At 36.7% G+C, this 14,989-nt stretch overlaps 1 protein-coding gene across 1 annotated transcript in view; it reads right to left on the minus strand.

The window, feature by feature from the left end:
- Positions 1-14,989, minus strand: part of PIEZO2 (piezo type mechanosensitive ion channel component 2) — a 427,386-nt gene that overhangs the window by 215,700 nt on the left and 196,697 nt on the right. The window contains 1 exon segment of the mRNA XM_036009325.1: positions 13,331-13,493. Within this exon segment, the coding sequence (XP_035865218.1) occupies positions 13,331-13,493 (163 nt within the window).

The following is a 14,989-nucleotide window of genomic DNA, read 5'->3' on the forward strand; positions in this document are numbered from 1 at the left end:
CCAACTATACTTTAAAAATAACAATAAAGCCCGCCTGTGGAGCAGACCCTCAGATCCCTCCCTTTTGTGGCTGTGGATGAGCTGCACATGCTGGGACATTAAGAGGATAGCCCCAGCCATCTTCCCCTCTCCCCTGCATCACTTTGTGCTCCCTTTCTCCCAGATCACACCATCAACAAACAGATATGCTTCCCCATCTCACCTTAGAAAAACACATTTCTTGCAGCCCGTATTTGCCTTGCAAAACAAAACTCTTTAAGAGTTAGCTACTTCCCTCACACTTAATTTCTCTTGAACCCACGGTAGCAGAATTTTGATTGCAAACCATTTCACCTAATGAGGGGTATGATGATGTGTTTCACAAGGTAATTCCAAGGGAGATCATAGCCAGGAGGTTACTGAAGAGACTGAAGAGAGGGGAATAGTGGAGCTGAAGAGAGGGTTATGTCTTCACAGTGTGTCTTGGAGTTTCAGTTAGCAGAACTAGTTGGTAAATTGATGTGAAGGAAAGAGAAATAGAGGAATATCAAAGATAGTTCCAATATTTTTTTTTATTGATGAGATGGAGACAATAATGAAGTGGAGCAGACTGGAGAAATTCAACTCTGAGATGCCTTTCAGGTGTTCCTGTTGGAGGTGTCAGTGGGCAATTTGTATAGCAATCTGGATGCTGGAGAGAGTTTGTAAAAACAGGAGAAGTCTATGTGAGATTCACTGGCGTATGGATGGTTTTTAAAATCAGGGGTCTGATGAAATTACAGAGGTGCTGCCACACTCTGGAACCAGTGTGTCTCTGCAACCTTATCCCCATCTCTTTGCTGAGAAGCATCAAATGCAGGAAAATATGTGGGGAACCACAATCCACAGGCTCTTTGCCTTGGAACATGCTGCTCCCTTCTTGGCTCCTAAGGCCCCAGCTCACAAGCCAGCTCTTCCTTCCACCTGCTCTGTCTTCCCCAAGCAGAGTTACAGGGGAAGAGGGGGTCAATTCACTGACATTGTTGCTATGGCACCTGCACCAACATCTACACATAAAGGATCTGCTCATGTGACATCTGCTGCTTAATATTCCCTCACAGCAGGTGAGCCACACTTTAAAAACCTTCCTTGAAGAAAGAAGTTTGGCCAAAACCTTCAGTCACTGTACTTGAAAAAGGAGACAGAGAGAACACTGCTAAAGCTGCTTGGGTCACAGAAACACACCCATAGCTTTCATAATAAATGACTAATTATTTAATTATAGAATTGCTACGGATGTAGATTAAATCAAGTAAAAATTTCTCTGGTCAAGAACTTTTGTGAGGTTAAACAAATGCATTTCCATGACCTCTCTTAGGAGGGACTAGGGCCCCTATGATTTTTATAAACATACCCTGTACTTGATGTTTTTCAGCATTTTTGTACCAAAATCCCTGAGGCCCTCAGTTGGAAATGCTTTCTAAACCTTTCAAGTTGAGTGAGAGCCAAAAGTGAGAAGTGTTTGACTAGGTGAGCCCCTACTGTCCAGGCTGGGGCCAAAACTGCCATTAGTCACATAGGGCTGGCGTATTAACAGGCAGGCTTTCTTCGCCTAAGTGATTCGTCTGGTGAAGTATAAACACTGACGCTCTGGAAGAGCATCAGCTCACTCAAGCATATTTACTAACAAGCCGCTTTGCTTGTTGCAGTTGTACTCTGTCCCTGCATTGGAACACAACTTTATTCTGGCCTTGAAGCTAAGAGGCAGTAACATAAATACTGCCTTAGTTCTGCTGGTTCCTGAGCTATCTTAGAAATCAAAGCCCAAGAGACCCTTTATAGTTTAAAAAGTTGCATAAAATATTATATATCATTATTGTCTATGCAAAAATCTAAAACTTAAAGAAATGTCAGTCCTTCAAATTCACCTCCTTTAAAAGTTTTTAATTTCAAAATGTGGTCACATCTATCATGGTAACATCTCTCATTTCCTGAGAGGAAGCTCTGTGTGGTATGGACAGCTGCATGCAGCATAGAGTACTCTCTGAACTAGATCAGGCCTAGATGCAGAGCAGACCCTGCATCTCATCTCACATCTGCCTCTCCCCAGCAGCCCTGTCCCCAACAGTCACAGCATTAGCAGTCATTTCCACTCAAATTTGGACAGAGAAGGCATGATAAATTAATTTTGGTAGAACCCAAACATCCATATTTCTTCACCTCCAAGCACTAAAAGGTTCAATCTGGGTTGGAATACATACTAAGGATCACCTGGGAATCTTTAAGAGGACAGATTACCAAGCTCCTTCCCAAATTTCCTAAATCAGAAACTGTGGGAGTGAATCCAGGATCTGCATGAACAAAGAGCTGCTGTAGGTGACTCTGAAGCAACCAGTCTAGAATCCACGCACTGGCTGACATCCACCACCACTGGTTCTACATTCAGCTGATGAAGCAAAATCTAAAATATTTTGTTTGGCTCATATCCAAGGCAGACTACCTTAATTGGAAAATATGTTGAAGTGATTTATCTGCGGAGCCTCTTTTAGGCTTCAGATATTAGGCCAGAGCTTTTCATGTAGCTGAATCCATTTTCCTCTTCTTTGTGTTAAAACTGAGCTACTAAAAACATTTCAATGGAAGTAGATCAATGTTACAAATAATGAGTCAAAAGATCTGGGAGGCAAAGGGAGTATTTTTCTAAAGTGCATTTTTCAGGAGTTGTTTATTCATTGTTTATTATTAAAAGTTAACAATTTATGTTATCCAAATGGGTTCATCTCAACAGAAGAGGCCATCCACATTTATCTGACTGCAGAAGATAAATGCCACTCATATATCCTTGTGGGAACAAGCAGTTGGAGAGAGTAAGTCCCTTGTTTCTGTGGTGTCATGTATGTTATATAAATCTAACGTGACAGCATTGTACAGAAAAAACAAGTATTTTATTCTGTTGCTACATTTATTTTAGGGAGATTATTTTTCCAAACTTTTAAGAGCACTTTGTACAGTTCCCTGTTTCATTTGGAAAAGTGAGTATGTAGATGTATGCTCTTGATCACTTTCTACAGAGTAAAGAAAGTTTAATAAAGAACAGGTTAAGACAAACTAAATTAGCAGACAGTAACCAGTTAAGTTAGCCAGCATAGCAGGATCTGTGGAGCTTTACAAAAATGTCCTAGTACTACCCAACACTTTCTGCTGCCTCCCAGAGATTTTGATTTATTAAGTCTGGGATAAGCCCTACATTAGAACATTTGAAGACGTCCAAGTCAATTTATTAATGACAAATATTCTGACAGGTATAGGTGTAAGGTGACATCTTATGGTTTTATTTGCATTTTCTGATGATTAGTGGCTTTGACAATCTTTTCGTATGTCTATTTGCCATCTGTATGTCCTCTTCACAGAAATGTCTATTCAGGTCCTTTGCTCATTTCTTAATTGGATTATTTGTTTTTTTTTTTGGTGTTGAGTTTTATAAATTCTTTTTAAAAAAGATTTTATTTATTTATTTATTTTTAGAGAGGGAAGGGAGGGAGAAAGAGAGAGAAACATCAATGTGCAGTTGCTGGGGGCCATTGCCTGCAACCCAGGCATGTGCCCTGACTAGGAATCGAACCTATGATGCTTTGGTTTGCAGCCAGCGCTCAATCCACTGAGCTACACCAGCCAGGGCTTTATAAATTCTTTATAAATATTGGATATTAACCCTTTATCAGATATATAATTGGTGAATATGTTCTTCCATTATGTAGGTTGTCTTTTTCATCTTGTTGATGGTTTCCTTTGATATGCAAAAACTTTTTAGTTTGATATAGTCCCATTTTTTTTCTTTAGTTTCCCTTGCCCAGGGAAATATATCAGAAAAAAATATTGCTGCAAGTAATATCTGAGATTTTGCTATCTACATTTTCTTCTAGGATAAATCAACAAACAACAAGTGTAGGCGAGGAGGCGGAGAGAAGGGAACTCCCGTGCACTGTTGGTGGGAATGGAGACTGGGGCAGCCACTGTGGGAAGTGGTATGGTGTTACCTCAAAAAGATTAAAAATGGAACTGCCTTATGACCCAGTGATTCCACTTCTGGGAAGTTGCCCAAAGAAATCTGAAACAGCAATTCAAAAGAATATACGCAACACTGTGTTCATTGTAGTGTTATTTACAATAGCCAAGATTTGGAAGCAGCCTGTGTCCATCAGTAGATGACTAGATAAAGGAGCCGTGGTACATTTATACAATAGAATATTACTCAACAGCAAAACAAGAAAGAAAGAAATCTTACTTTGTGACAGCATGGATGGACCTGGAGAGTATTATGTTAAGTGAAATAAGCCAGTCAGAGAAAGACACGTACTATATGATATCATTCACATGTAGAATATAATGAGCAAAATGAACTAATAGGCAAAATAGAGACAGACTCCTAGATAGAGTTCTCACTGATAGCAGTCAGGCAGGAGTTTGGGGACTGAGTGGGAGAGGTGGAGGAATTGAGGAAAAGAGAAGAGAAAAATCTCATGGACATGGACAACATGTATGATGACTGCTGGGTGAGTGTGCAGTGAAGGGAGGTATAGGAGGGTATGGGGGATAAACAGAGATGGAAGGAGATTTGACTTGGAGTATGAACATGCCAGTGTAGAATTATGAACCTGAAATCTGTATAATTTTGTTAGCTAGTGTCACGCCAATAAATTAAATAAAAAGGAAAACATTTTGAATTAAAAAAGAAGTAAATAAAAACTTTCAGGTCACATCACCAAGTTAGAGATTGCAACAGTCTTTAAGACCCGTCTGAGCATCATTTGAAAGTGAAAGGAACAACAGTGGAGATTAGATCAACTGGATTCACCATTTATCTTATTTTTTCCTTTAAAATTTATTTTTTAAAATTCATTTACGAGAACATTATAAAAGCAAATCAGTATACACACACACATCTGTATTATTTACTCAAAGTTTGTCTTAGGGTGCAGAGGTTATTATTGACCCTCTTCTCTTGTAAGAACCAGTTAAGTTTAGCTCTTCTAACTGATACACCCCAGTTCTCCCTTTAGAAATAAATAATTCAGAGAATGATGAGAAAAGCAGCATTTTGAAGGCAAACAAATCTTCCCTCTTGCTCAAAAGTTTCCCAAAAGATTCAAGATCCATATCATTCCTTGTGATGGAACTGAGATGCAAAGAAAATGCAAATCTTTGTTATTAAAACATAGAAAGGCTGAGCAGTGCTGTAGGTGCTCTGGAACAGACAACATTCCTTCCCCCTCCATCCACTTCTGATCTCCCTCAATTCAGGATTTCTTTTTAGCACTGTGCCAGGTCTTAGGTGGGATACAAATGCAGATCCACCATGGGACCTGAGAGGTGCTGCAACCACTCAGAGGAAATGAACCAAATATATGTATATACCTGTTTCTAATACAAGATCCTGAGAACATTCAGAGGAAAAGCAGATTGCATCTGACTGCAGGGGTTTGGAATGCACTGTTTCAGTTATCCCCAAAGCCCATGTGATGAAAAAAGAGACAAAGATCTGAAAAGCAAAGCAAGATAATTTGGTGCAGCAGAAAATAAGACAGATGTGATCCTTACCATCATGTGTTCATTGTCTGGTAAGGGACACAGATGGTAAAGAACAAAACAAAACACTATGTAGAACAACTATAGATTGTGATAAGTGTTATGAATATAACAAAGCAGGTACAGTGACAGGGAGTAATCTGGGAGGGTGGTCAGTGAAGGCCTCTGTGGGAAGGAGATGACCTGATGAAAGAGAAGGATCCAGCTATGCAATTATTCAGAGAGTGAATTGCACAGTAGAAACAATAAGTTGTCAGTTCTGGATATGTGGCCATGCCACAGAGAGAGGGTGGGAAAGAGCACAGGGTAAGAAGGCAAAGGTAGAAAGTGTTAAGATCATGCAGAACCATGGCTGTCAGCATTAAAAACATTAATTTTGCCCTGGCTGGTGTAGCTCAGTGGATTGAGCACTGGCTGGGAACCAAAGTGTCCCAGGTTTGATTCCCAGCCAGGGTACCTGCCTGGGTTGCTGGCCATAACCCCCAGCAACCACACATTGATGTTTCTCTCTCTCTCTCTCTATCTCCCTCCCTTCCCTCTCTAAAAATAAATAAATAAAATCTTAAAAAAACAGTAACTTTATTCTTGTTTAATGGGAATCAAATGAAGTATTTCATGTGGGTAAATGGCATAATTCTACTTAAAATTTTACAAGAATAATGCAGATGCTGTATGTGGTGTCAGTAAGACAGGGTAAGAACAGAAAATGAAAGTGGGGAGGTCCATTTGGTGGTTATTTCTTGGGTCTAATTGAGAAATGGTGGTTGCTGGGATGAGGGTTGTGGCAGTGAGATGGAGAAAAGTGGACCAAATTCAGATACAATTTGAACATAACATCCTTAGGACTTGTTGACAGTAAAGGACAAGAGGCTCAAGGAATTAAGAGTTATACCAGGGTTTCTGGTTCCAGCAACTGGGTGGCCAGTGCTTCTGTTAACTTAGAAGGAGAGTCAGTATGAAGGCTGTGAGGAGAGGTAGGCATGGAAGCTATAGCTCCTGCTCCAAGACACCTGATCAATATTTTGAAAGAAACATGGAGAGCTAATTGACATTAAGTTGGTGACACTTCAATCTCAGGGGTATTTCCAGTTTAAAGAACAATGGAAAACACACAGACTCTCTGGAATTGGAGCAGGGGCAGGGGCACACTTGTTTCTTTCACCTCAGAACATACCTGACCCTTCTGCCTCCACAGAAAGGACATGGGACTCTGAGATTTCACAAACAAGTATCTTATGTGGGTGTTTTATTGCTATTTGCAATTCAAAAGCATAAAATATCTTGCCAAACATTCCAAGGCAAACCAGATATTCTGAGAATTTTTAAAAACGTTCATCTAAAATATTTTTAAAGGTAAAAGGCTACTTCAAAGATTTGATTCCTTTAAAAAAAGCAGGTAATAGGCACACAGTGTTAAATGTTGTTAAATAAATAAATAAGCGCATGAGACAGAAATGGAGATGTATTTAATTTTCCATAGTTTTATTTTAATGGCTTCAAAATATTTGAGCTGACTTCCTAATTGCTAATTCTTTAAGTTGTTTTTACTGTCAGTCACATATTCAAGTATAGTCTAGGCAAAGTTTACTTAATTAACATACTGTCAATAATAATGTTTCTAAATGGAAGCATATATCATGCTCATGGACAGAAAGAATGAACATTGTTAAAATTATCCAAAGCAACCTATAGAGTCAATCCAATTCCTACCAAAATACTAATGGTGTTTTTCACAGAACTAGGAAAAATAATCCAAAAACTTATATGGAACCACAAAAGACCCTGAATAGGCTCAGCAATCTTGAGAAAGGAGAAAAATGTTGGAGGTATCATGCTACTTGATATAAAACTATGCTACAAGAATATACCAATCAAAATAGCATGGTAGTGGCATAAAACAGGCACGTAGACCAATGGAACAGAATTTTGAGCCCTGTAGTAAACCCACACTTCTACAGTCAATTAAATTTGACAGAGGAAGCAAGATCACACAATTGGCTAAAGATAATTTATTCATTAAATGGTATGGGGAAAATTAGACAGATACATGCAGAAAAATGAAACTAGATCACCTTCTTATATCACATACAAGAAAAACACACAAAATGAATGAAAAACTTAACTGTAAGACTCAAAACCATAAAACTCATGAAAGAAAACAGGCAGTAAAATCTGATATCTCTCCTGGCAATATTTTTTCTGATATATTTTCTTGGACAAGGGAAACAAAAGAGAAAATAAACAAATATAACTACATCAAATTAAAAAGCTTTTGCACAGCAAATGAAACCATCAACAGAATGAAAAGACAATTTGCAGAATGGGAGTAGATATTTACCAATGATGCACCTAATAAGGAGTTTATATAAAAAATTTACAAAGAGCTCAGACACATCAACACCAAAAAAATCCAATTAAAAAGTGGGCAGAAGACCTAAGTAGATATTTCTCCAAAAAGGACATGCAGATAGCAAATAGGCATAAGAGAAGATGCTCAACATCACTAATCACAAGAGAAATACAAATTAAAAACAAAATGAGATACTACCTCACACCTGTCAGAATGGCTATCATTAGTAAATCAATAAGCAATAAGTGTTGGTGAGAATGTGGAGAAAAGGGAACTCTTGTGCACTGTTGGTGGGAATGCGGATTGGTGCAATCACTGTGGAAAACAGTATGGAGCTTCCTTAAAAAATTAAAAGTGGAACTGAATTTTGACTCAGCGAGTTCATTTCTGAGTATATATCCAAACACCAAAACACTAATTTGAAACATGTATGCACCCATGTGTTCATTCTGTGTTATTTACATGGAATGCATTATAACACATTCTGTGTGTTATTTACAATAGCCAAGATATGGAAGCAACCCAAATACCCATTGATAGATGGGTGGATAAAAAAGTGGTAATGCATGCATGCAATGGAACATGACTTGGCCATAAAAAATGAAATTATACTATTTTTGGCAGCATGGATAGAACTAGAGAATATTGTGGTAAGTGAAGTAAGTCAGACAGAGAAACATAAATACCATCTGATTTTACTCTAAAGAACAAATTAAATAAAAAAACAAAATTGAAATAGACATAGCTACAGAGAGCAGACTGATGGTAGCCAGAGGGGTGGGAGGTTAGTGGTTACATGAAAAAGGTGAAGGGATTAAAAGGTACTAACTGGTAGTTACAAAATATTCATGGGGATGTAAAGTACAGCATAGGGAATATAGTCAATAATATTGTAATGACTATGTTTGGTGTCAGGTGGGTATTTGAAATATTGGGGAAACACTGTGTGGAGTATGTGATTGTCTAACCAGTGTGCTCCACCCTTGAAAATAATATAAAATAGTGTTGAATGTAAAATGTAATTTAAAAATATTTATGCTATTACTACTACTACTAATATTAGTAATAACATCTCTGCCCTTCTATGTGACAATGATGCCTTTGGCTGACTATCCTGTGAGTATGCTCCCCAGGTGTGCCTTATCAGAAGAAAAAATAAGTGGGAATCCATGCTGTCACTTTGTGTCCAGTGAGATATAGCTGGAAGATATTGTGGGGGATTAAGTTAGTCTTGGACCCAAACCTAACTAGTCTCTGTGATAAATACTCATACTGACACTCATACTGTAATACTGAAGATTTCTTGAAGACAACAGGCAAATGATTTCCTCTAAGTAAAAACTTTCCTTTATTTAAATTAATGGCTTCTAAAATCAATAGAATTAAAAGTACATCAAAATTGTGAATGGGTATAACCCAGAGAAGGCAGACCAAGTGTGTTGCATTTTGAGGGACATGTGACAGTTAAGTTTTTGCCAAGTGTCTGAGAGTGATCTGCAGAGGCAGCAAAAGTGCATGGTTTGCAGGGCAACTGAGCAGCCGTCCAGCTTCTTATCATTGTGAATGCTTCCATGTTCCAGATGATGATGTCTGTGTGCTGTGGAAAATTTAAAGTGGGGGACTTTGTACTGAATCTCAAGTGAGAACAGAGCAGATGCTGAAAGACTAATTAAAAGGTCACAATAAAACAGCTGATTTCTTCCACTCTTAGTTTCTTTTAAAAAAATAGTAACATGAATCTCAAAGCTGGACCTTAAGGCACACAGCCCACTTGGTCATCATATGTGACAGAATGCAGGTGCACATTTGTCAAAAGGATGTTAGGTATTAGGAAGGTCAGTGCAGTTTTTGAGGTTAGAAAGGCCAGTGCACCAGAATGAAGTTCCAAATAGTATTAGCAGGACCTAAATGTTGCATTCCTGAAGTTTTAACAGATGGTGAATGACTTATACTGGAATATTCTTTTCATCCTTCATATTTGATTTGTCAGACTATTTAGAAGATGCTTCTTTAAGCAGACCAAGTCACAACTCAAATTCCTATTTGAATAAACATTTAATTTATCATAAATTTGGTTTAAAATATATTAAAATATCATTTGCTTCAAAAATAAGTCCTGAAATCTCATTAAATAGCTAGATAAAGCTAAAAGTATAGAAATATACAACCAATATCAGTTTGTTGAAATTCTGTAGTGTGTCATTGCACAGGCAACCTTCTTCTACACAATTTAATTTTAATAACCCAACTCATTTTTTAAAGATTTAGGAATATGAATCTTTCTCCCAGTTATGATTTGTAGGTCTGCTTGTGAACTAAAATTAACAAACGAAAAAGACCACAGATATATCAGATGAAAACGTTCTATGACACTTGAGGATTTGGTTCCCTTACTAAGGTCTGCTTTCTGTAAAATGCAGGAGCAAATCAGTCTCCCACCTGCTGCTAGTCCCCATCTGCTGCTAGTATCTTCATGTGGGATCCTTGGATTTGTGATGCCCTTAAAAAACAGCCAACTTGGGCTCATCATCAAGTCCATGAAGATTAGGGGAGACTCAAGATTCCTCTCCAGGGACTAATCGCTACTTCAAAACAATGCTGGATTTGAAAAGGAATTCTCCGAGGCACCAGTGGATTAATGTTGCCATTTCTCCACTGAGATAAATGAAAGAAGAAACAATGCCAGTAAACACTATTCTTTCAAAAGATTCTCCAAAAACCAAACAATCTAGAGTACAAATGCCAAGATTTTTAAGCAGCAGGAAATATGTTGAGGCCTTCAAAATAAATTGCCTTGCTTATTTTGGCTGTGTACTTCTATTCTTTTCAGACTCAAACCAGATTTTTCACATGTAAGACAAATTTTCTTTGTGGATTTATCTCAGATTCACACACCAGTCTGTCCTCTTGGGCCACCTGGTAGGCTGGAATATGCTAAGAAAATACAAATTATTATCTAAATCAGGCCAAAACAAATTTAACTGAGAGGAAATCAACCTTATAATAATGATATTTAATATTTTTCAAATCCCCAAATAAGTAATATATCCCTCTTGTTGTAATTAAATGATGTGGTTAATAATATATGGGGTACAGATACTTAATGAATTTCTACTGGGAGAGAGGTACCATAAGTTTATCTTTGAGAATTGAATGAAGTCAGGAAGGAAACATGATTTTAGAATTAGTCTATGTAATAGCTTTGTGTCTCTTCTTCATCAGCTGTATAAACTTAACTATAACCTAACTTTCATCCTTCTTTCAGTCAGTATAGGTTTTTCCAGCCCTATGGCAAAAGAGGATTTGTCCTTGGAGACAGTCCTTTTATAAGAGGCTTTGTAATTTATTCATGGTTGTGTGTTACAAATGGTACAGAAAGTTTTTTTCCCCTGAGTACATCACCCTCAAACATACCAACCAACTTAACTTTCTCTTATCCTAAGAGGACCCTGAATTTGAAATTTAAAAATTGCTCTACTGCCTCTCAAATTGGAGATGAACACATTGAGGAGCAAGTAGCATTTTATTAAGCAACCCAAAGGAGCACACACTATGGTGCTTGCTATTTTTCACTTGAGGTGTCATTCGGTACTCACAACTCTGTGACATAGGTATTATTATAATTTCCATTTTCCAGAAGGAGAAAGAACAATTTTTTCAACATCACACAGTCACCATTACCTAGATTCTAAGTCAGATGTCAGAGTCGACTTAATTTCTAACAAATACCCTTGTACTCCTTATTTATGATATGAGGATCACTGAAAAACAAGCTTGCCTCTATAAGAAACAATAATAAAAAATCCTAAGACTGGAGAGCTTGAGTTAATAGGTTTACTTTCACTGAACTTGAGTAATTTTGGGGAATGGTTATTTAAACCAGGTGATATTCAAAGTTGTAAATATAATAAAAGAAATTAAAATGTAAATATAGATAATAAAATATAAAATTTTCTGTCTTAAAATTGTAAGGTCAACAAGAAGGAAAAGCAGTTTCATAGTTTTATCTGTTTTTAGAACACTGACAAATTTATAGGTTGTAAACTGGAATGCAAGATGTGGTTTGTTGCTACCTTGAAATAATTATTTTTTACACCAAGTACCTTTTTTTAAAAGATTTATTTATTTATTTTTAGAGAGGGAAGGGAGGGGGAGAGAGAGAGAGAACCATCAATGTGCGGTTGCTGGGGGTCATGGCCTGTAACCCAGGCATGTGCCCTGGCTAGGAATCGAACCTGTGACACTTTGGTTCGCAGCCCACGAGCTGCGAACCAAACCACTGAGCTATGCCAGCCAAGGCTTACCAAGTACCTTTTTAATGTTTGCCTTTAAAAGGGCAGAATATTGATATGCAATGTGATTGTATATCTGTTACCCATAAGGATTTCAGGTAATAATATCATTTCTAGTTTGCATAGGTTTACTGAATTATATCATCTTTATTGTTTTGTTTTTGTAAGTATGGAAGTCAGTTTGCTGCTTAGTTGTAAAGCATGGAAGTCATTTGCCATAAGTAAGAATTTTCCTCCTTTGATGTCTTTGCAGTTACTATTCTTAGTATAAGTTCTAAAAAAACTTCAGTTAAAATATTTGGTAGTTGTATTTGTGTCAAATATCCAAATGAAGTCTTTTAAGTAAATTTTCCTTTACAAATTTTATTTTCAATTACTAAATCAACTACTTTTTAAATCGATGCTACCTAAATTCACTTAACAAATTACAGTTATTAGAATGTAGCAGTGTTCCAAAGCAGATTGGGGATGGTGTGACAAATTATCTGATAAGCTCTCATTCACCAAGTAGTGAAATTTGACATGTTCCCCAATTCAACAGCTTCTTCTGAAATCCTTCCCCATAAAAAACATAGCTCAAAATTAACATACATTTTAATTTGTTTTTTTCCTTAATTTTTAAAATTCTTATACTTTTCTAAATGCATACAGTTTTTCTGTGGAGCACTTTAAAATAACTTGATCAAGGCATGCTGAGTTAACACAGCTCATTTCTGAAGAGCAAGGCACACAGACCTGAAAGTTTCCCTTAAAGGTAAATTTTTTTTTGTTCTAAGAATACCAGGTATTACCATTTCTCTAAATATGTTGCAAAAACCAAGGTATCTAGACAAATGGACCATAATACTATGAACTTAAAACGTTAACCATTTGAGCTAATACTAGATGATAGTTTGGAAGAATGAAAAGGGTCAAGTCCTGTCCATAGGGGATGAATGCCTCAGGAAGGGTGGCACTCACATTCCCTAAACTTATCTCTTCTTGGCCAAAGCGTAGATGAGAATGCCCACCCATCAGGACTACACAAATTTAAGCCAGGCACAGTAAAGCACTGTGCATTCTTAGCAATTACTATTACTCTTCCACACCTATTAAGGGTCAAGGCACTCAGAAATCAAAGGAAAATTCATGAAGTCAGATTTACCAATTCTTCATTTTCAAACTCCAGGTTATACTGTGCTGCTTCTTCTGTCAGTGGTTTCTGAACGATGTTTCTACAGATGAGCCAGATGGTCAGACTAGCAATGAACATGCCGATATCAGGTACATACACCCTGATCCCATTGCCAGCGTCAGCTCCCTTTAAGCTGTGAAAAGGGGGAAAAAAGGGAAGAAATTTAGTTGTTTTTATATTTCCACAAATAAACTACCATAAAGTATGTTTGAATCTTCTTAATGATTTAAAATAAGGGATACTCAGTTTCTGTTCTGAAAGTACCAAAAGCTTTTCATTGACCTCAGAGTTTTATGTAATCTAAGATTTAGGAAGGTTCCAGGGTTTCCCTAGAGTTTCAGAAATATTATAAAGAACCTGAAATCAATTCTCACTCTCAAAACATGCTAATAAATTATATTGTTATTAACTAAACCACCACATTTCTGGTCCAGATATGGGTGTTTGCACTCTTGCTGAAGCATTAAAAAACTAGACATATACTAGTAGCTGGGAAAGATTTTACCTTATAGATCAAAGTTAGAAGGGAAAAACTGTTAAAGTAATCCTTCAATCAGGAACCTCTTCACTGTTTGTAATTCTTAGTTAATTTTGTTTTCCATGTTATTCCAAAAGGTAAAGAAGTATGTTTTTCTCCTTTAGTCTTTGAGAATTAAAAGTGGACTTAGAATTAGAAGATTTGGGTGCAGTGTCAGTATGACACCCATGAGCTGCACTCCACTGGAGGACTTCTCAAAGTCATGTTCTCCCTCTGTGCTGAAGACATAACACTGTTTGCCTTCTTTATCTCATTTCAGTCAAATAAAAGTAAATCAATGTTATGAGAAATAAAACTTGTTTAGAGACAAGAAGCAAAAGAGGAATATATATTATGTAAAGATATGTTTTTCATACTTTGTGTAATTAAATACAACTATATTAAATATCTATTATTTTATGTTACATGTATTATATATGTTGATAAAAACATAAAAACACAATAAATCACAAGGCCTCCCTCACCTAGAAATAACCATTGGTAACATTTTGGTAAATTAAAAAAGTAGTAATAATGTCTACCACTATAGAGCAATTGCTTCATGCTAAGAGCTTAGCATGTATTATTTAATCCAACTAACTACCACATAGAGTTAGGCATTATTATTTAACCTTCTTTTAGATATGAAAAAAACTAAGGCTTAAAAAGGCAAACGAATTTCCCTAATGTCATGGAGAGGGAAAAAACAGAATTATACTCAAGTTCCTGGAAACCCAAATTTTGTGCTTTCGACTGCTGTGTTCTCATGTATGTGTCCACATGGCCTCTGCTTCCAATCTCCCTTCTTTGTGTAGATGAGTACATTTAACATTAACAAAACCAATCCCATGCTTTACCTATTGTTTTGAAAAACTAATTTGATCAAATCATGAACATTTTCACAACTCATTAATGGTTTTGAAATATTACCATGCTTATGGTCAGTTAGTAGTATTTATGTAACTAGTCAACTACTATTGCATGTTTATCATTTTCCATGTATTTGTTAGTATAATATATATAAAAATAAATCTTAATTAAGTAAAGAATATTCTAATTAGCGTATTCTAGGGGAAAATCCCCAGACCAATTTAATTTGCTTTTTTTAAGGA

Source organism: Phyllostomus discolor, chromosome 9 (assembly GCF_004126475.2).
Source record: "Phyllostomus discolor isolate MPI-MPIP mPhyDis1 chromosome 9, mPhyDis1.pri.v3, whole genome shotgun sequence".
NCBI classification, from domain to species: domain Eukaryota; kingdom Metazoa; phylum Chordata; class Mammalia; order Chiroptera; family Phyllostomidae; genus Phyllostomus; species Phyllostomus discolor.